Here is a 20,336-nt window from a genome sequence, read left to right on the forward strand (position 1 = left end):
GCTGAGGGCAGCAGCGGGTGGTCAGGAGGTGTCTGCTGGACCATGTGGGTCATTTCCCGGGCAGGGATCAAACTCATGCTGAAGTGGCTTTAGTTTCTTAGTGCTGTGCTCTAACCTGCTGCGCCACCAGGGTGGGTCTTATTTTAATTTTTAACTTATTTTCTTTCTGTTTAGTTGAAATTAAATTTTTATTTATTTGAAATTAAAGATGGGATCAGTAACAATGGTGCGGGAAGCTGAAAGGAAAGCTCGCTGATGCTGGTTCTATTTTAGATGTTGACATTTTGTTCATTATGGAGCTTTTTGATTGTCATAAAATACTTGTTCTTGACGACTGAGTTTTCTTGGCACCCCTTAAACTTTGCTCTCCCTGACGGCAGCACACCCTGTGTGACACTGTAAGAGGTGAGGACTCTTCTGATACCACAGGCAGGGAACAGAAACTCAGAGGCCAGGACCCTTTGCAAGGCCACACAGCAAGGGAGTGGAGCCCAGTCAATCTTTCGGCCACACCCAGTGACTAGGGGAACGCCCTGTTGGGAATTCAATGAGCTAAGGAATGAGGCCCAGCCCAGTGCCTGGGAGACCCTAGCTCTCCCAAACGCCCACTGTCACACTGCGATGCAGTTACCACCCCCTCCAGATGGTCAGGACCTCAGGGTGGGCCGAGGAGCAAAGCCCAGCTGAGGCGAGTGTCCTTTCCAGTGTCCCCCGGCCCTGCCAGCCCCTGGCCCACCACCGGGCCCCAGGCCGGGCTAGTGGAACTGGCTGGCTGGAGACAGGCTCTGTCTCCATGGAGACCCAAGCAGGATGCTCAGAGCCCCGTGAGCCTCTGATGTGCCAGGAGAGTCATTAAACAGAATAAAAATAAAAACCCACCAACCCTCCTGTGAGCCACGGCTACATTTCTCTCAGCCTAGTCTTCCATCCAAAAGAAATTGGGGACGAGGGAAGGTGGGGGGAAGCCTTCCATGTTTAACATCAGCATTTTCTGCTGACACTCATACCTGGGATTTACTCCCTGGCCTCTGGACACACGCGCCAGCCTCCTCAGGGCAGGGTGGGGGAGCAGAGCCGAAGGCCTGTGTGCCCGGGCCAGCAGTCGGATTTATTGGTAGCCGAGCGAATGTGATCTTGACTGGCATGACCGCAGGAGACCCGAGGTTTGGGGCTGTTACCAGGGGAGCAAGGAGGGTGGGCAGAGCCTTGGGGGCTGGGGCAAGTGGCCCCACCCAGGACCCCTGTCCTCCTAAACCTGCCTCAAAGCCTTCATGCTCATGTCCCAGAACAGGGCTTCTTGAAAAATGACATAAAGGCATTACTTAAATTCATTTACTTAAATACCTGACCTTAAAGGAAAACTGGATTTTGAGGCCAGCCCACTCTCTCTGGGGGGCCATCTTGGTCACAGTTGGGTGCTGAGCAGCCTCCTTCACCCCCACATACTCAATGCCAGGGGCACTCCCCAACCACAAGCTCCCCATACATTGGTGTTCCTTGGGTCATCCTGGAATGGGACCCCTGCTCTGAAATGCCTAGGGACCCCCTCCCCTGGTGGAACCTCTGTCCTGGGCCCATCATCTCTGCTGTTTCCCTGTGCTACGTTTCTTCACACTCCTGGCTTCCCTCCCAGGACCCCTGACTCCCCCACCAAGACCAGGCCCTGGGAAGCGTCCCCCCACCAAGTGGGGCCCCACCGCCAGATTCACAGGTCCTCTGCAGAAACTTCTTTCCAGTCACAGCCTGTCCCCCAAGGGCTCGCCCCTGCCCCTGAGCGGCCAGGACCCAGGTGTGGCCGTGACACAGGGGCCCCCGGAGCTGTGACAGCCCCGCAGCCAGGCCCGGACAGGCCGGGGGAGGGACAGGAGGCAAACAGGTGAGCTCCGCAAGCGCCTTCTTTGGCACTAAATACGCAGAAAGGGAGGAACACCGCCCCCAGCTGGGGAGACGGCGCAACAGCCCCCGAGGGGGCCGCGGGGGACAGCGGGTCCCCGTAGTCGCGTCGCGAGTTCCAGACCCGCCGGAGTCAGCTGCGTCCAGTCCCCGCACACGTCTAAAGCCACACCGGCTGTCGGGCACAGCCCGGGGTCAGGAGTCCGACGGGTCCGCGGCCGGAGGGCTAAACGCGGGCGCAGCCTGGCTCTCCAGACGCCGCCTGCCCAGCTCCCCAGGCAACATGCTGGCTCAGGCCTGGCTGGTCCACACAGCAGCCGCGCCTCCACCCGCCTCCTCCCTCTGCAAGGACCCGCTGCTCGGACTCTGAACTCCAGAATCCAGGACACCGCCCCTGCCTCAGAGGCCTCAACTTCATCCCCTCTGCAAAGTCCCTTTTCCACATTCCCAGATGGGGGATTGGAAGTGGGCGTTTTGGGGCTCCATTCTGACGGCAGATGCGTACAAGGGGGATGAAAGAAATAAAGGACAAGATTAAAGTAAAAGCCGGCGCAGTGATGGAGGAGGAGATTGTCTCTGAAGACCGCTGGGGTGGCCAAACCCCATTTCTTGGCCGAGGGGTGACTGCAGGTGTGAATGCCTTATAATTACCTGTCAGTTGTAGGTCTGTGTTGCCTTTTCTCTAATTATAGTTCCCAGTTGTTTTTAAATGTCAAGAAAAAAATGTAAAAGAGAAGCCACATTGCAGCAATTTCTCCCCCAGGGCACTGCTGATGCCAAGTAAGGCCCTTGCTGCGGGTTCCATCCTGGGCACTGAGAGGGGTTGGGCTGCTCCCTGGCCACACCCCTAGTTGTGGTCACCACAGATGTCCCCAGATACCCCTTTGTTCCCTGCGGGCAGAATAACCCAAGTGAGCCCTGGTGTGGACTTACCTTGGCTGGTTGGGGACAGGGGTGTGGTCCATACCACAGGGCTTGGGCATCCTGCTCAAAATGCAGACTGACCCAAGGCCAGGGGCTGCCTGGAGTCTTATCACCAAGCAGAGATGGCCCTAAGCCTTCCAGGGCGCCCTATGCAGCCCAGGGGGTTGGGATATGCCCCCCAGAAACACCACGCTTCGTCCATTGACCAGATGCCCGCCGCCCTGGGGAGCACTCTAGCCACCTCCTTCCCTTGCACTGGGAAGAGCCTCCCTCTGCCTCCTCTGAGACTGCGGGGGGTCTTTGCTTCTCCTAGGTCCCTGGTCTCACCATTTGGCTTCAGGTATGGGGAATGATTCTTCACGGGGCCAACCCCTCTTCGTTCCCAGGACAGCTACAGAGGGTGGGGTGGTCTAAACACGCTCACCCCAACCCCTCAGCTAGCAGGGAAGGGTGAGAGAAAAGAAGGGGGCCCCCAAGGGTGGTAGCCCTGTCCACCCACCACAAGGCGCCGCTTGGCCTCTGGGACCTGGGGTGGACACCTGCCACCACGCAGGTGAGGAATTTGGGTTTGGAAAAAAGAGACTTTTGTGAAACAAGACTCCCCACACCCTACAATTTGGGAGCTGGGGGGCTGCAGGTTAGAATGCGAAAGATGAATATTCTCCTATCTGAACGAGCAGCCTGAGTCAGCACCGTGCAGCCAGCGCCACGGGTTCTCAGGCTGTGGGATTCCGGTGCCAGCGCATCCGGACAGGTGAATCCAGAGACAACATGCAGCTGCCGCTGCGGCTGCCAGGGCGGGAGGGGGGATGTTACCCGGACCGGCTTCCTTGGGGAAGATGCTCCGGAAGGAGACAGGGGTGACTGTCAATGTGCTGAAATGCGGACTTTGAAGGCAAGTCGATGGCATGTGAACCTAGCTCAATAAAGTTGTTCTTTCAAAAAAAAAAAAAAAAAGCACCCTTCTACCTCTACCAGATAGCCTGGGCAAGACACTTGGCCCATCTGAACTCCCTCTCTGCTCTGTAAGTTGGAAGTAAAAGCAGGTTCATGACCCTACAGAAATGTAGAGAGAGGGTGAGCCGAGACGAGCCCCCCGCCCCCACCGGAGCATCGCCACTGGGGCGAGTCATCCTGTGAGGAAACAGGTATTTGCACATCTCAATCAGCTTAGGAACCGCACAGGGGAGCAAGGCAACCCCAGACTGGACAAGTCAGGCTTATCTGTGCCCAGGGCTCACGCCCAGGAATGATACGCCGAGGATGAGACACCCCACTTTCACTTCATTCTGTGAGAGTCCTGTGCTGCTTCTCAAATGCATAAGCTGAGCCCAATCACCTGGAACCCCCCCCCCCAAAAGCCAAGGGAGGGGCATTCTACCAGAGGGTGTCAAGGTCGTGGGCGCAAGGACAGGGCTGGGGGCTCCCCGGGAAAGGAGACAGACGCAAGAGTGCTCTTCACTGTGAAGGACAATGTTGGCCAGGTTTGCGCCGTCTGTAACTCATCAACGCTATTGTGGGAGCAGCGGGCTTGGGCTGTAGGAAGTCCACTCGTAGATTCAGGGGTGAATGGGGGCGGGAAGGAGGGGAGGCCAGGAGACCAAGAGTGAGGCCGGGAGAGAGCAGAGAGGAAGAGCGAGGGAGAGAGAGAGAAGAGAAAGGAGAGAGAATGAAACAGGACAGGAGAGGGAGAAACTGGTCCAAGAGCAGAGAAATGAAGAGCAGAGAAATGTTGGCGTTTGCAGAACACGTGACGGGCACTGGAACTTCGTACTCTGTATTCCTAGCGCAGTTCCACAGAGCAGATCCTGCCCCATCTCTCCCCTGAAAGCTGGTGGGTCTAGCCCTCCCCTCCCCACCCGCGGGGCCCAGCCTGGCTCTGCTTGCACGCCTGGCTCCTGTGCTCACGCCGCACAGCCTCCAGCCTGCCCCAGGACCCTTGCATGTGCTGGGCCTGCCTGCTCAGGCCACCAGTGTGGATTTCCACACAGCTTAATTCTTTCAAAGTTATATACAAATCCGATTTTCCAAGTGAGGCTTTGTGAACTGATCTACACACCAACGTGCCGGGAAGCGAGGGTGACAGCCACCTGAGCGCCAAGACCTGTGTGCCAGCTGGCAGCTTTCTCATTTTCCTAGCTATGGTCAATGGAACTTTCTGTGTAAAAGGGAAGGAAGTATCTGCGTGTATGGACATAAGACAGCTTTTCTCTTGAGACAAAGTGAGTTTTACCTGAGTCTGTGCAGAGGGCAAAGCCACCTTCTAGCCCCAGGTGGGTGATCTGAGAAGTCAGCCACCCCAGAAACTAAGCAATCATGACCTCTGGATCCAGAAGCACTTCCAGCCCCGGAACCCAGACTCCGCCACCCCTCCACCTCTGCCCCTACCAGGTCCACGCCATCCTGTACCAGGAGCAGCTCAGTCCCCTGCACCCTGGTGCCTCACTCCACACCCCCTCTCCCCAGCCACTCTTCCCTGCAAGTTACTCAGAGTCCCACCAGCAGCCCTGATTCTACTTCGAGCATCCCACAACCTGACCTCCCAGACCTGACCACAAGAGGGCGCCTGTGAGCGCCAGGCCAGGCCACCCTCTCCTGGGCCCACTGTCCAGGGAGGCCACATCCCTGCAGGAAAAGACCCCACAGCTCACTTACTTGGATGCCCAAAGAGCCCTTCCCAAATGACATGCCCAGGCCTCCCCAGCTGCTTACTTTTCCTCCATTTGATCTCAGCCAAGTGGCTGAGAATCGATGGTTAGTTTCTCTCCACTGTGTACAGCTCAGACCTTATTTTCTCCTCCCCAGACCCCCCAGCACCCAAGCCTGGCACACAGAACCTCGGTATTTGTGGCAAGACAGACCTGGCCGGCCAGCAGGACTCCAAGTGACAGCCAGTAGGTGACCTTATCTGCAAGGAGGGTCCTGGTATTCGATTAGATGTGGCAGCACCCGACGAAATGGACCCCAAACCCCACGGAAGGCGCTGAGGGAAGCAGCCACGCAGGATGGAACCCCAATGCTGGCAGGTGCCAGAATGCAGACGCACGGGACAGATGCCCCCACAGCCTCACCTTTGCCTACCAGGGTATTTTTTAAGGGGCCATCAGTGATGTCACCAAAGCCCCTGTGACCTCACTGGCTGAGCAGCTTGCAGCGGGAGGCCCCCACGAGGAGGAAACAGCTTGAAAAGCAGATTGGGGTTAAGCCTCAGTGCAATCACTGCTGCGGCCTGAGCTCGATCCCCAGCCAGGGAGGGACCCCAGGGCACAGCAGACACCTCCTGCCTCCCTGCTGCTCCCCTCGGCAGTGGGTTTCAGTGGACCTGCCTGCTCTGCTCCCCACTGCCTCTGGGGAGTCCTCTCACCCCCACACCTCTGGCCTTCAGCTCTTCTATGCAAAACATTAAAAAAAAAAAAATGCAGACATAACTCCCAAAACCTCCGTGGGTAAGACTTGAGGCTGATCGTTCGATATGGCTTTATTTTCTGGTCACCCACTGCGTCCCCCATCGGCCTGAGCTCTAAGCGGGCAGCCGGTCTGGAGTGGCTGGGGAGGCGAGTGCAGTCCCATCAGCACACCCACCTTGACAACTGCCGAGTCCTCTCCAGGAGCCCGCTGTCCCCGAGGATGCCGGGCACTCAGTTAAACAGTCTCTGGGGAGACGGGGACCCAGCAGGGAGGAGAGGAAGGGAAGAGGGTGACAAGGAAGAGGGCCTCGGCCCCCAGCGCCCCTCCCCAGCAGGGCCGCAGGGGGGAAGGCGTGGTAAAGGGCGAGAGGAGCATCGCACACGCCCAGACAGGCTGGCGTGGGAGGGTCGGAGGGTGCTGCAGCGCGAGGGGCTGCCCTTGGTGGTGGAGACAGGCGCCCAGAGCCGAGTCCTCCTCCCACCGCGGCCCTGCCTGCCCACTCAACACTTAATTGATTATATTGCTAATGAATGATACTCCAGGTCTCCCTGAGGTCAACCCCATGCGGGAGGCCCCCCTCCGCCCCACCGGCTTCCTCTGATCCCAGCCTGGACTCACGCCCACGACGCACGCAGCCCTTTGCAAACACGAGCTGAGGCCCGGGGAGACGGCAGCTGGCAGAGGAGCCAGAGGGCCTCTCGCCGGGAGGACAGCCAGGTCCCCAGAGGGCCGAGGCCGAGGGTCTGCAGCTGGGGTCCAGGACGCCGCAAGCAGGGGGCTGCCAGGGGAATGCTGAAGTGCCCCTCGCTGCAGAAAGGGGCGGTGTGGCAGAAGCTCATCTAGGTGAGCGACAGCTGGGTGGGGAGAGGGAGGCTGCTGGGCGCCCAGCGGGGCTCCGGGGAGACAGGCCCTAGGGTGCCCACTGAACAGCTCCCCCAGGCCCACCCCAGCTGAGGACGCGAGGTTTCTGAGGCGGGGCCGGAGGCCAGGGGCTGGGCCGCCGCCTTGGGAAAGGGAGAACATCCAGGTCACGGACGGGGGGTGGGGTGCGCCGGCTGGAGCCAGCGCCGGGTGGAGCCCCGGCCACAGTCCACGGTGGCGTCCGGGCAGCAGCGGCAGCCGCGGCCGGGTGGACGGGTCCCAGGTTTCCTCTTCCTGGCTTCTTGAGCTGGGGTCCAGGGCTGGAGCTCGTCCAAGGGCTTGCGTCCAAGTCCATGGCCTGCCTCAGGGCCGCTCCCAAATGCTCCTCCAAGGCAGTTCAAAGGACAAAGCAGGAAGACCCCCCAGGCCTCGACAGCCGCACCGCGAGCGTTGGAAGTCGGACGCGCCGCGGGGCGGCGGGCAGGTGCAGCGGCCTGTCACTGCGTCTTGGCTTTCAGGAGCAGCCTCTGAACTGTTCTGTACAGGAGGTCGAAATGCTGGGGGCAAAGGGCAGCGTGAGGCCGCAGGCCCCCTTCCGGCCCGCCGGGCCCACCCTCCGCGGCGCCTCGCTCACCTGCACCGCCGTGTAGGCCATCCCAAGGTAGGCACCAATGCAGACAGCCAGGAGCAGGTCGAAAATGGCTGGCTTGACCCTGGGGAGGGAGGGAGGGCAGGCACGGGGCGTCAGGGCAGGACGCGGGCTCGTGGCCAGGGCCCGTGGCCGGGGAACAGGCTGGACGGGAGCAGCTCACCTGTACGCGTTCATCACCTGCTTCAGCTGGTCATAGAAGACAAACTCGGGATCCCTGGGGAGAGAGCACGGGCTCAGGGGGCCCCCGCCAGAGGCTGGGCCACATTGCACAACCCAGCGGGCTGCCAGCTGCACGGAGCGGGCGCAGCCACGGGAGGACGGGCCCTTCCTGAGGACACCGGCCCGCTGTTTGGGGGCTGAAAACACACTGGAGAAGTGGGGGGCCGGCAGAAACAGGGCCGCCGGGAAGCGCGTGTGCTGCGGCCTCAGGGCCCAGCCAAGCCAAGGGCCACTCTGCGCTCCGGTCTCTGCGCCCGGGAGCACGCAAGGGGCCAGGCGCAAGCCACCACGAGGTGCCAGGCACTGGCGTGGCGCAGCTGCGGTCCAGGGGTGCCGAACACGGAGAAGACAGAGGCCTGCAGGGGCGCCGGCCTGCGCCGCGACACGCCCCTGCCCTGCAGGCAGCGCGGGATGGCCACAGCCAGACCACGTGGGCACGGCTACACTACACGTGGCCCAGCAGTGCCCGAGGCTGGAACTTAAGTGGCGCCTGCACTTCCGTGCCATTTTATTTCACTGCCACTTTCACTTGCTAAATCCGGGGCCCCGGACAGGGGTCGGTGCAGCCCCGAGGAGCCGCTACGGGGAGGCCTCACCGCTTGTCCGCCTTGATGTGATGCTGCTTCACCTCCTTCAGGTAGCGGCCCAGGTAGTGCTCGAGCGTGCTCAGGAAGGTGCTGTCCTTGCCCACCAGCTGGGCCGCCCGGGGCTGCTTGGTGAGCCAGTCCATCACGGAGTCCAGCTGCTCCTGCTGGATCTGCTGCAGGGGCCTGGAGTGGTCACGGGCCTGGCCGCCCGGGCCCTACCTCCCCCAGCCCCCCGCCCCAGGCCCTCGCTGGCCCCAGCGTTACCATCTGCTCTGTGAAGACAGGCATGTCCGGGGGCGTCCCCTGTGGAGACAGGAGAGGGGCTGAGCCCGGCCCGGTGTGGCCGGGGGGGCGGGGCCGGCGAGCACCGCGGCTCACCTTCTCGGTCAGGTTGTAGATGACCCGGGTCAGGGCCTCTGCGATGAGCCTCGTGTTCCGGGTCAGGGTTTTAGAGTCAACTCGAGACCTGCGGGGAGAGTCAAAGACAAACAGATATAAATTGGGAGTTAACACCTAGTCATCACAGCAACGACAATCAAGACATCCCCCGATAACGAGAGTAAGAAGACAGCCCAGTGGTGGGGAGGCACCACTGCGCCCCAGAGTCCTCTTTCCTTCTCCTAAACACCCAGCAGCTTTAATAACGAGCTTTCGTAGGCAACCAGGGCGCGCCAGGCACACAGACCCCCACGCCCTCACAGGCCTCGCGAACCTGCACCCCCCGGGGCTGATGGCGCACGCCGGTCCTCGGCGCGGCCTCAGGCCTCCGGTCCGGTCACGGGGCCGCCTTGTCCTGTGTGTTCCCGCTCCCTGGGACACACCCCACTGGACTGCGCCCCCATCCAGTGTGACCTCATTTTAACTCAACTAATTACATCTGCCAAGAGCCCACTTTCAAACGAGGCCACATCCACAGACTGAGCTTGAAGGCCTGCGTGAGGCCGGGGACGTGTTTCTGAAAGACACAACCCAGGCCACAGGACCCGGACGTGGCTCCTGGTGGTGCCACACGGCAACGTGGGTCTCTGGGACCCAGATGAGAGCAGCCAGGGACAGTGATGGCCTTTCCTGCTCGGAGGCCGTCTGACCCCTCCTGGCACTGACTGCCGGGCTCCGAACCCGCCCCATGCCAACCACCCCCCGCCCCTCAGATGGTCCCTTCGCCCCAGGCACCCCCACCTGCTGGTGGCTCCGCAGCTGACCACTGCAAGGGGGGTGGGTCCCCGGGCCCAGCAGGTGGAGAGGCCGCTGTGGGGGAGGGGACGCAGGAGCCCCGAGGCACGTACCTCACGTCCATGATGCTGCTGCGCTGGCCGTCACGGTGGCTCTCCAGGTGGGACAGGGTGAAGGCCGGCAGCCGGCGGATGGCAAAGCGCTCGTGCTCCCAGGCCAGCATGTCCTCCGCCAGGTTGATCTTCTTGTGCACCATGGAGAACCGCACCTCCGGGAACTGGTGGGCAGCCACCTGAGGGCGGGGGGCTGTCAGGGCAGCGCCCCCGGGGGGTCCATCTCTGCCCTCAGGAGACCCGCCGCCACCCCGGTGTGGGGTCCGCCTGCCTGCGGCCCACTCACCCCCTTCAGGCCCCACGTCTCTGGGCAGCACCGTCAGGTGACCCCCCCGCTGCCCTCGCCCCCACAATCCTCGTGATGAGTCCAGTCTCCGTGCAGTGGCCCCTCACACCTCCGCGGCGCCTTGCAGAGGCTCACAGGGGCCGCGAGAGACAGGAGGGTCCCGAGTCCTCTGGAACCTCCCAAGTCTGCAAAACGGGGCAGCCCGCCTGCAGCTTACTCAAGGCCCCGGGGCCTGCCTGGTAATGTGGGGCTGGCGCCTGGCCCGACACCTACGTGACCTCTGGGCTGGGCCTGCCTGTGAGGGGCACTGCTGGCCTCCTGCTGCCTGAGGGCCCCTCTCGCCCCGGGGCACCTACCATCTCCAGCTCCCGCAAGAACACGTGCTGCAGGGTCCCCTCCCTGGGCGGCTTGGACACATGCAGGTGCAAGCTGTCCCCCCGGCCCACTGTGTCCAGGCAGAGGACGAAGGCCACGTTGTCCTGCAGCAGACTGGAATCTGCGCGTGCAGAGAGAAAGCTGGCGAGGGGGTGGGAAAGAACGGTGGCCCTGGAGCCCTGACCCGCAGCCCTTCTGGCGCCCACCTCTCTGCCCACCAGGCACCTACCTGTGTGGTCCAGGTTATCTTCCAGCCAGCGCTTGGTTCCCTGGTAATTAAACTTGCCCCCTCCGGAAGCGAAGAACAGGAGATTGTACCTGGCAGGCAGAAGGCGCGGGGAGTCAGCCTGCGACAGGGGAGCGACCGGGTTTCCCGCGAGGCGCCCTCCCGGAGTGGGGTCCTGAGCGGCCCGCAGGCGGCAGGAGCGCCTTCGGGTAAGAGCCACTTTTCTAGCGGCTTCTCTGAGCTCTCAAAACCAAGAAAGACACGATGGACCAACCGGGAGACAGACCCAAGAAGATAAAAGGCCAGAACCCAGCCCGCGGGCGGACACCAGGCCGGGGGGCTCAGAGGCACGCAGCGGGCGCCGCCGGCACTGTCCCCCCAGGCCAGGGGCGGGCAAGGCAAGCGCGAGGGGCGGCGGGGCCGGGCGCGGTCACTTACGCGGCGTGAGTGCGCTTGCGGGTGTAGAGCCTGGAGAAGAGCCGGGCGAGCTCCAGCAGCACAGAGACGCCGCTGCCGTTGGAGTCGGCGCCGTGAGACAGCCACTGCGGGCACAGGCAGGCTGGGGCGCGCCGTCCTGGCCCAGCGCCGCCCGGCGGGCGCCCCGGCGTCACAGGCCAGGCCCAGGCCCTCCCGGTCTCAGCCTCCCGCCAGCCCCGCTCCTGGGGAGCTCCTGGAGCCCCAGCTGCGGGCGGCCCGCCCCCCTCGCCTCCACCTGGCCTCTGCACGGGCACCTTCACATCCCTGGCCCCGGGCGCGGGGCAGGGCCCTCCAGCTTCCCTGGGCCCGCGAGAGCCCCCATTCATCTGGACCCTAGTGGGGTGGCAGTTTCTCTAAGAGAATATAACCTTGGCTTCTCAGGGCGGGGCGCCCGAAGTCACAGTGCGTGACACAGCTGCGGGGAGCGGCGGCTGAGGGCAGGACACCAGGCCTCGCCCCACAGGCGCCCTGCAGGAACAAGCAGCAGGTTCCAACGGACTGCCCACGCCTGGCCCCTGAGGCCCAGCTGGTCCTGCCATTCTCAAGGACAGTCTTGGCCTTCCAGACGGCGTGGACAGCAGGACGGCCATTATTCACCCCCAGCGCGGCCAGGAGTTCATGCCAGCCGGCGGGCCCACCCTGCCATCAGCACCATCTGCTGTGGCTGATGTTTCCCTCAAAGCAAAACCTCCTCAAGGAAGGCAGCAGAGTGGGTCTGCACACAGGCGCACCTCCAGAGACACACCGTGGCCCAGCCGGCTGCCCCCGCGCCGTCCGGAAGCTGGACTCTGGGGGCCACTGCTAACTCATGGACAGGGTTCTCCGACCCTAATCGCAGATACGTGATGGCCACCCTGCTCGCGCTCGCCCCGGTTCCTGGGCCGCTGCAGGCCTCCTGGGGAGCACATCTCACCTGCACATCGTGTCTGAGAACTGTTATGTGTGATCCCAATGGAGGACTCTGGAAGTTTCCACCTGGCCTCCCTGGGTCCCCTGCTCCCATGAACTTTTCCCTTTGATCCTCTACTGTCCTCTCTCGAACCACAGCCATAGAGATGGTCATCTGCTGGGTCTGTGGGGTCCCCCCAGTGAACCCCTGCAGGGGCCCCTGGCTAGGTGTCTGTCTCAGCACGACGCCACCACCCACCGGTCCTCTTGGGGACTCAGGACAGCGGTAAAGCGCTCACATACAGAGCTGCAGCTACCCCTGGTAACCCTCGAACAGGGCAGGAGCACCCACCTCCCTCCTCTGAGGGGTACATACCGGGGCGACGCCGAAAGCATCATAGTGGGCCACGATGACGACGGTGGGGAGGTCTTCTCCGCCCAGCCCTGTCAGCCGCCCCTGCAGAGAGACCATCTGTGAGGGGCCTAGCTGACCGCAGTCTGACAGCAGAGGTAGCCGAGGTCCCCCAAACCTGGGGCTGGGGGGACCCATTTTAGGCCCGGACTTTAGCTATAAGTAAGTATGTGGATGAAGAGGCGACCACGTGCCAAAACCTTAGCGCAGACAGGCCGAGGGCTGCACGCGTCACGGTCTCACCAAAGAGCCCACTGGCCACTCCTGCCACCGAGGACAGGCCCCCCACAGCGGGTGTGCTCCAAGCCACTGTCCTCACTGGCGGGGGAGCTCTGTTCATGGGAAGGAGGGGTACGCGCAGGCAGGTGCCAGAGAGCGTGGAGCCCCAGGCTGGGGCCTACTGGATATAAACGCGCCCTCGAAAATTAAACCAGGTACCAGAGGAGCACTGCTCTATGCCTCCGGCACGGGCACAGCCCACCGTGTGCGCCAGCTCGGGGCACAGGGGCCAGAAAGCTCCGCGCGGCCAAGGGCGCTGCCTTTCCGAGTCTCCGACCAGACGCAGGCTCTGCCCGGGCACAGGCCACACCACGCGGAGCTGTCCACTCAGCCGGCTGCCCCGGGTCAGAGCTGCCGGAGATCCGGGTCCGGGCCCGACTTTCCCCGGGAGCAGGGCCAATCCCGCCTCTGGCTGTGCAGGCAGAGGTCGGAAGGCCCTGGGAATAGCGGGAGCCTACAGTGCAGACGCTTCCAGAAACACAGGCAGGCAGGCAGGCTGGCAGGTCGGAACTGACCCCCAAGAGTGAGACGGGCCCATGAGACCCGCTGTCTGTGCTCCCCCTTGGCAAGCCAGGCCCCTGCAGCTCAGCCTGCCGCTGGGAGCTTGGCAGGGGGACCGGCCAGTGCAGCTTCCGTGCCCATATGGCCGCGACCCTCTGCACCCCCTTCCTTACTGGTAGCTGAGATGCTGCAACGGCAGCTCCCGGGTGCCCAGTAGGGCCACACGGGCCCGCTGCCTGCCTCCCCGCCGCCTCCATCCGGGCAGCAAACAGCCAGTCCACCTGGAGCCCTGCCCTCAGCACCCCCTCACTCGACCACCACTCAGCCTGGCTGTCCCTGTGGGCCTCCCCAAGACACGGGGCGGGGCCTTCTGGTGATGGCAACCCAGCCCTGGCAGAGCCCCGCTGACCAGAAAGACCTGGAAAGTTCTGACAGGGGACGGGACCTGCTTTCCCCGAGATTCCCTTGTGGAGGAACTGGTGCTGGAACAGCTTGCTTGCCAGGAGCGGCTGGCATGGGCGGGGTCCCGCCCCAGGCCTCACTCACCTCCACGCTGGCGATGAGCCAGTCACTCACAGCCTTGCTCTGCACCCCGCTGGTCACCATCTGGAAGCCGTTGGCAGTGGCGGTGTGAAGCAGCACTGAGGACACAGGCAGGGGGTCAACCGGGGTATTGGGGCTGAGCCGCATCCTCATCACCCCAAAATCCAAGACTCTCGGGGCTCGGTCTGAGCAAAGGCATGGACAGATATGACCAATGGACTTAAGCAGAGGGGTGACCTGACCAGGCAGAACCTACTGCAAAGGGTTGGGACCACCTGGGGCCCCAACGGCCAAGCCGGCACCTGTCCACCGAGGGGCTGCGCAAGGCGGTCACCCTGGCAGGCCCACGAGCCGCAACGCCAGGAACAGGAGCTTCTCAGCAATGGCCTGCCACCCTCCAGCCCAGGCCCTGAAGCATGAAAAATTTCGTGATCTGCTGGCCGTGCAGACGTGACCGGACCCACCCTGCACGCCACCCTGTCATCCTGGGCCAGGGGCTCCCTAAAACTCTGGGGAGTCTACATTCTCCTGAGGCCAGTTCTGGTTTTTACATATGTAAAAACATAAATATTAGTGGTCAAGCAAGCGGCCCTCACCGTGGGAGGGGAAGGGCCCCAGGAGCTGCAGCCCAGGGCAGCCGCAGCCACGTGCAGCCCCACCCGCACACCTTCAGCCGCGGAGGCAGAGCCTCGGGAGGCCGAGGCGGCCTGCGTCTGCTCGTAGATGGACAGGAGGGCCTCGTCCTCCACCGCGAAATACACAGGCACGACGGTCTCCATGGCCAGCATCTCGGGCTCCGTCTCCATGAATCGCTGCGGGCCAGGCACAGGTCTGATGGCTTCTGGCGTGCAAGTTGGAGGGCACAGGGGAGCCCGTGGCTATCCCTGGGGACCCCTCCAAGTGACGCAGGACGCGAGGGCTGACATGTGGGAGGTCGGCTGACCAGGAGAGGGCTGGGGAGGGGGCAGCTGGGGGCTGGCTACCCCCTAAGGCGCCAGTAGGTGAGGGGTGCTGGTTCCGGCTGATGGCGGGGCTCGAGCAGGCAGTGGGGTGTGGACCACCTGCTCCGAGCAGTCCTTGGGAAGGGTGGGTCCCCCACCCCCACAACCCTCCTCATCCGCAGCAGCATCTTCTCGGATAGTCCCCCTGAGGGGCCCTATGAGAGCCCTGAATTCAGAGTTGGCCCCATCCGCTCTCCTTGGACATCAGGGCAGGGCGGGCCTGGGGGGCCCATCCTGGCACCTCGCGGTGCTGAACGACACCCCTGGGCACAAGCCCGCAACGTGGCTAACACGACGTCCTGAGACCCCAGCCTGTGTCCTCTGGGGCGGCGATCCCGGGACGGGCGTCACCCGCCTCCTGAGGGCCAGGTCAGGGGCGTGGGGCAGTGGAGCGACTTGTCCACTCCAAGCCCAGCACCCTCCCCAAGGAAGCTCCGAACCCCGCAGGGAACCCCGCAGGCGGGGCAGGGACTCACCCGGATGACCTCCTGGGGCACGGCGGCCATGGCCCGCGGCAGGATGATGACCACGGCGCCCGCCGACTGCCGCAGTGCCCGCTGGTACCGCTCGTAGGAGAAGTCCAGCAGCCGCATGAGCACGCAGCGGCGGCTGAGCACGTCCGCGTCCACGGTGCGCGCCTCCGTGTTGAGCACCGCGTTGCGCGTGCCTGCGAGACAGGCAGCCTGAGCGGGCCGCGCCCTGTCCCCAGCCCCGCCCACGGGCGCGAGAGTGCGGCAGGGCCGGCCTGCAGGCCCCTGTCCACTAGTGAGTCGCGGGGCCTTCTGCTAGGGGGCAAAGCCAAGCCTGCAGGCCAGGCCACTGCCCCGCCTGCCTGCCCCCGGGGTCAGCAAACATTCTTGGCTAAGCAGGCCACACTGCCGGTGTCCGCGGGGTAGGTGTGGCCACGTGCCAGCAAAACTTTACTCATAAAAACAAGGAGGGTTTGATCCGACCCCCAGCTCACGCAGGACTCAAGGTGGGCACTTCTGAGCTGAGACCGGGAGAGAGCCCGCGGGCACACCCCCGTTTCTCAGACCCTCAGACGCCAGTCTGCTGCGGTGCCGGGCGGCACGGGCTGAGCGCCCAGGCCCTGCCTCACCCCAGCGGCCGGCTGTGTCTGCAGCATCACCGCCCTAGCCACTGTCCCGGGGCACCAATCTGGCCATGGCAGATCCCAGCCAACTCAGAGGCGCCGCCCTGGCACGCAGGCCCGGCTCCCTCGGGACCCCAGTGCGCCCCTCCCCGAGCACCAGGCAAGCCAGCTTCCCCCAATCGGTGAGCTGCTGCCAGAGGGGGTGTGGAGGGGGTGTGAAGAGCACATGGGGGGCTGAGCACCCCTGCCCCCTGCTGGATGCCAGGAGCCCACACAACTGTGACAGCCACAGCCCCGAGGGCAGCTGGGCCCAGGTGTGGGGCAAGCACTGCTCTACACCCCAACACCTTCCTCCACCGTCAGGACCCGCAGAGTGAGGAGGGAGCAAGAGGCGGAGCTGGCGCTGGGACCTGCCTGTGCCAAGCTTGGCATAGGCACCTCGAGCCCCGCCCCTCCCACCCCCCCAAAGCGGTTGCTGGTGCAGGAGGCCACGGCACAGAGGGTTCTTGTTAAGGCCAGCGTGGTCCTGTTGGACAGCACGAGGACCCAGCCAGAACAGGGTCCCAAGGCCACGCCACCCTCAGTGTAGCAGGCGGCGGGGGGCTAACACCCCAGGCTCCCACAGGCATGCAGTCCACGAGGCCCCCGGTGGCCATATGCCCCCACCACATTGGTGGGAGCGGAGGCTGAGACAGCCCCCCAAGTGCCAGAAACAGTAACACGGAATCCATCGGTCTCTTTGAGAATACGGAGTCTGCACCCCGCTCTGGGTCCCAGAGGGCCAGACTGCAGTGCTGGGCACTGCCCTGGCCAGCAGGAACCCGGGCCGAGCAGCAGGTGAGATGCTGCCCCTTGCGCCCCACCAAAGGCCACTCAAAGTCCTGTGAGCAACACACACGGCTCCTTTCTGCCACCTGCCTCTAGGTGTCCTAAGGGTTGGGGGAGGTACTGGCAGGTGGCTCCCTGGAGTGGACATGTACTCGGAGTAACCTCAGGTTGCCCCCCTTCCCCGGAGAGCCGAGTCCTGGTACAGTCAGGCACGGGCCACCTCAGAGAAGAGGCTCCCAGATCTGGGGTCCCAAGCCAGCCACCTCGCCGGGCCGTGCGGAGCCCCTCGTCTGGTCACGTGGAAGGCGCACTCTGTGGGGCCTAAGGGCCACCCCCGCAAGCTGCAGAAACTCCAAGTTTTGGCCAAATCACTCAAACAGTACAGGGGAGCAGAGGCCCAGACACTTCAGCCCTGCGGTCAGCCGGGAGGCTCGAAGCAGGCCGGTGACCCTCACGCACGTGGGGCGCAGTCTGAAGCCCACGAAGGGCATAAGCCACCGCGCAGCCCAGGCCTCCCGGAGGCCGCGCAGCCGGAGGGACCCAGCCCTCACTCCCGGCGCCTCTGCTGGGCTCAGGGCCAGGGTGCAGGTCTGGTCTCCTCTTCCTGAGGAAGGAGAGGCTTCGCTTCCAAGGAGCACCCCGAGGGCTGGCGGGCACAGGAGGCTGCAGCCCCCTGCCTCTGCCCCAGACACTCAGGGGCCTTTCTCTGCGTTGGGCAGGACAGTGGGGAGCCCAGGCGGCCCTGGCAGGGGGAGGCAGCAAAGACCTTCAGGGTGACCTTGATGCGCTCAGGACACCAGATGGCCATCTGTCCCCGGCGTCCTATCTTCAGGGGCTCCTAGAAGGTCTGCCTGGCTCTGGGGGAGTCAGGGGGCTGCCTGCGGAGCCCTCGACTATGTGCATCTTCTTACTGGCCGGGTGCTCCTGCAGGACCCCACTTTCAAGAGAAGGGAAATGAAGCTGGAGGAGGGCTAGAGAAGGTGGGTGGAAGAATGCCAGGCCACTGCACCCCGGAACTCTTGAGTGCCAGGGCCCGAGACCGCCTCTGCTGACAAGCTGAAGCCAGCAGGCTGACCCTTGCCTCAGTGCACCAGCAAGGTGGGCATGGCAGAGGCTGGAGGCGGCCCCCGGACCCTGCATAGCAGTTGCTGGGCCCCAGGACAGGGCCGCCCCCGGCCCAGAGCGGCACACTGGCTCTCCCATCTCCTCGGTCCCAGGCACATGTGGGCGGGCGGGCAGGGGCATGTGCAGGGGACGTTCTTCACCCCTGGGCAGCAGCCAGTCCTGGTGGAGGCGTCTGGCCTGGGGCGGGGCCAGGCTTCCTGAGCACTGTGGGGGGGCCTTCGGGGATGTCTAGTGAGTCTCACGGCACCGGCTCACGGCAAGCGCCCTGGTAAGTGGAAACACGCTGTCACTGGGGAGGACCAGAGTCCACCTGGCAGAAGGACAAGGTGGAAGCCTGGGCCCGCTGCCTCTCACCCAGCACGGAGCACCGGCCTCTCCTTCCCATAGCCTTGCCCACTTCTCCGCAGTTTCTCAAGAGGCCAACAGGAAGTTGGGAAAGGGGCACCCAGAGGAAGGGTTGCGCCAGAGGTGGGGCCCAGGTCACCAGGAGAATGAGCAACAGCGATCCAAGTGCCAGCTGAAGGCAGCAGGCAGGAGATAAGGGCCCCGCCCCTCAAACCGGCCTTTCAGAACCTGGGGAACAAGGAAGGCCTCAGACCCACTCCCCACCCGAAAGGCCAACACCTCCCCGCTCCCCCCATGGCCCCACATTCCTCTGAGAGGTACACCAGCTGGCATGACTGGCATGGCAGGGGCCTCGGCGAGCTCTGCAAGGAGCCCAGGTGTCCGACTCCCTGTGCTGTGGACAAGGGGCTTCTCCCCCCTCCACACACCCCAACATCCTGGCTTCTCACTGGGAGCAACAGAGGCTGGCGGCCAGGGAGGAAAGTGCGTGGACGAAGACCCCAAGTTGGAGAAGACCTGGGAAGGAGCCCAGCATGGGGGCCTGAGCCGCTCAGGGTCCCCCCAGAGGGGGCAGAGGGGCGCTGGCCTGCAGCAGGCAGCTAAGGGGCCAGCGAGGGCCTGGAAAGGAGGCTCTGGGCTAGGCGCTGGGGGATCCCGGGCGGCAGCCAAGGGAAGCAGCAGTGAGCCAGCAGCCGAGAAGCAGGTCATCCCCAGTGCTAAGATCTGGGCCTTTGTGTTCGGACTCCTCTGGGAAACCAATAAAAGCTCTAGAAAGATCTAGATCAGGATGGCAGCCATGTTTCAGGTGGCAATTTCAGCTCGCCACAATTAAGGGCCCTAGAAGCCCAATCCTGCCATTGTGGAAGTAACGCTTCCGGTGCCGCGTGGCCACCTATGACTGGCAGAGGAGACCCAGATCCCGACCACCACCAAGACCACCGACCACCAGACCACCACCTCGTAACTTCTGGCCTAGGGAAGACCTTCCCTGGGGAGATGCCTAACAATGCATAAAGTGTGCCGGAGGCAAGGGTGAGCCTGGCCTTCCACTGCCACCCCTGTGGCTCAGAGCCATTCCTCTGAACGCCGTCTCCTCTCCCGCACTTCTAATATTGGGGTGTGCTGGGTACTGTGGGGTGTGAAACACCCCTGGTCGCACCCATTCTGGGTTCCTGCGTGGAATGGAAATGAGACAACTTGGGGCAGGGAAGGGGGGGCATAGTCAGAGAAGAAATGAGCAAGGGGGGTTGAGCTTTGACTTCCAGGGACCTAACATAGCAGGCTGAAGGGTAAACCAGAGGCCAGAAAGTTCTGGAAAGCAGATACAGCTACCGTCAGGAGAAACTAAGGGGGTTCAGAACAGTGGGCACTGGAGCCAGGGCTTTGACAGGCAAGAGGCAAAGAGGTGCATGGGATACCAGACCAGTGAATCTGGGGGTGCCAACAGGGATGGGAACCCAGGGAAACAAGGTGGCTCAGAGGCAACCGGGACACCCTGGGGTGGGGGGCTTGTGGAGCTACAGAAGGCCGGGGGGAGAGCAGCCGAGGCAGCGGCTGGGACCCACCACGGGCCAAAGGCAAGAAAACTGACCTGGGACGGAGGGGGACTGAGGGATCCAGCTCGTGAGCTGGGCCAGAGTGGAAGGCTTGCAGAGAGCAGGCGCTAAAGTGAGGCCAAAACTGGGTCTCCGCGCGCTGAGAACCCCAATGCGGGGCAGAAAGCGGACACAGCAGAGTACCCCGGAAACCCAGGCGGGCTGCAGGCCGGCCGAGCCCGCAGGAAGGCTCACCTAGGCAGGCAAAGGTCGGCGCCCGGGCACTGGGGCACGACCTGGGCGGAGGCCAGGAAAGGGAGCAGGGGGGCAGGAATCGGGTCCACCTGGGAGTCAGAGACCCGGGGTGGGGCAAGGGGGACCCGCCTGCGGGTGGCAGCCACGGCTGCTGGTGAAGTGCCCCTCGCCGGGCCAGGCGCCGAGGCTGTGCGGGAGCGCGCAGGGGGCTCGGCGGGCCAGTGCCGGGCTGGGGTTTAAGCGGCGGCTCAAGCGGGGTCCAGGGGCTGGGCCCCGCAGGGCAGCCTGGGGCGGCGGAACCCGGAGCCCGCGAAGCAGAGACACGGCCCGGGGCGGG

General features: G+C 63.6%; 1 protein-coding gene across 2 annotated transcripts in view; it reads right to left on the reverse strand.

The window, feature by feature from the left end:
* Positions 1 to 6,277: 6,277 nt before the first annotated feature.
* The window catches only part of NCLN (nicalin), a 14,938-nt gene continuing 879 nt past the window's right edge, over positions 6,278 to 20,336 (reverse strand). Inside the window, exons 2-15 of one of the 2 annotated variants that reach the window (XM_004689359.2) lie at positions 15,295 to 15,485; positions 14,485 to 14,629; positions 13,821 to 13,915; positions 12,459 to 12,539; positions 11,156 to 11,259; positions 10,721 to 10,809; positions 10,473 to 10,612; positions 9,831 to 10,009; positions 8,923 to 9,010; positions 8,809 to 8,847; positions 8,554 to 8,717; positions 7,899 to 7,952; positions 7,721 to 7,799; positions 6,278 to 7,643 (exon numbers count right to left, since the gene is read on the reverse strand). In XM_004689359.2, coding sequence (XP_004689416.1) covers positions 7,584 to 7,643; positions 7,721 to 7,799; positions 7,899 to 7,952; positions 8,554 to 8,717; positions 8,809 to 8,847; positions 8,923 to 9,010; positions 9,831 to 10,009; positions 10,473 to 10,612; positions 10,721 to 10,809; positions 11,156 to 11,259; positions 12,459 to 12,539; positions 13,821 to 13,915; positions 14,485 to 14,629; positions 15,295 to 15,485 — 1,508 coding nt within the window. In that variant the 3' untranslated portion in view covers positions 6,278 to 7,583. The remainder of the gene's footprint in view (positions 7,644 to 7,720; positions 7,800 to 7,898; positions 7,953 to 8,553; positions 8,718 to 8,808; positions 8,848 to 8,922; positions 9,011 to 9,830; positions 10,010 to 10,472; positions 10,613 to 10,720; positions 10,810 to 11,155; positions 11,260 to 12,458; positions 12,540 to 13,820; positions 13,916 to 14,484; positions 14,630 to 15,294; positions 15,486 to 20,336) is intronic. The other variant, XM_004689360.2, reaches the window with a different exon arrangement.

Source organism: Condylura cristata, unplaced genomic scaffold, assembly GCF_000260355.1.
Source record: "Condylura cristata isolate star-nosed mole 26May11 unplaced genomic scaffold, ConCri1.0 scaffold00025, whole genome shotgun sequence".
NCBI classification, from domain to species: domain Eukaryota; kingdom Metazoa; phylum Chordata; class Mammalia; order Eulipotyphla; family Talpidae; genus Condylura; species Condylura cristata.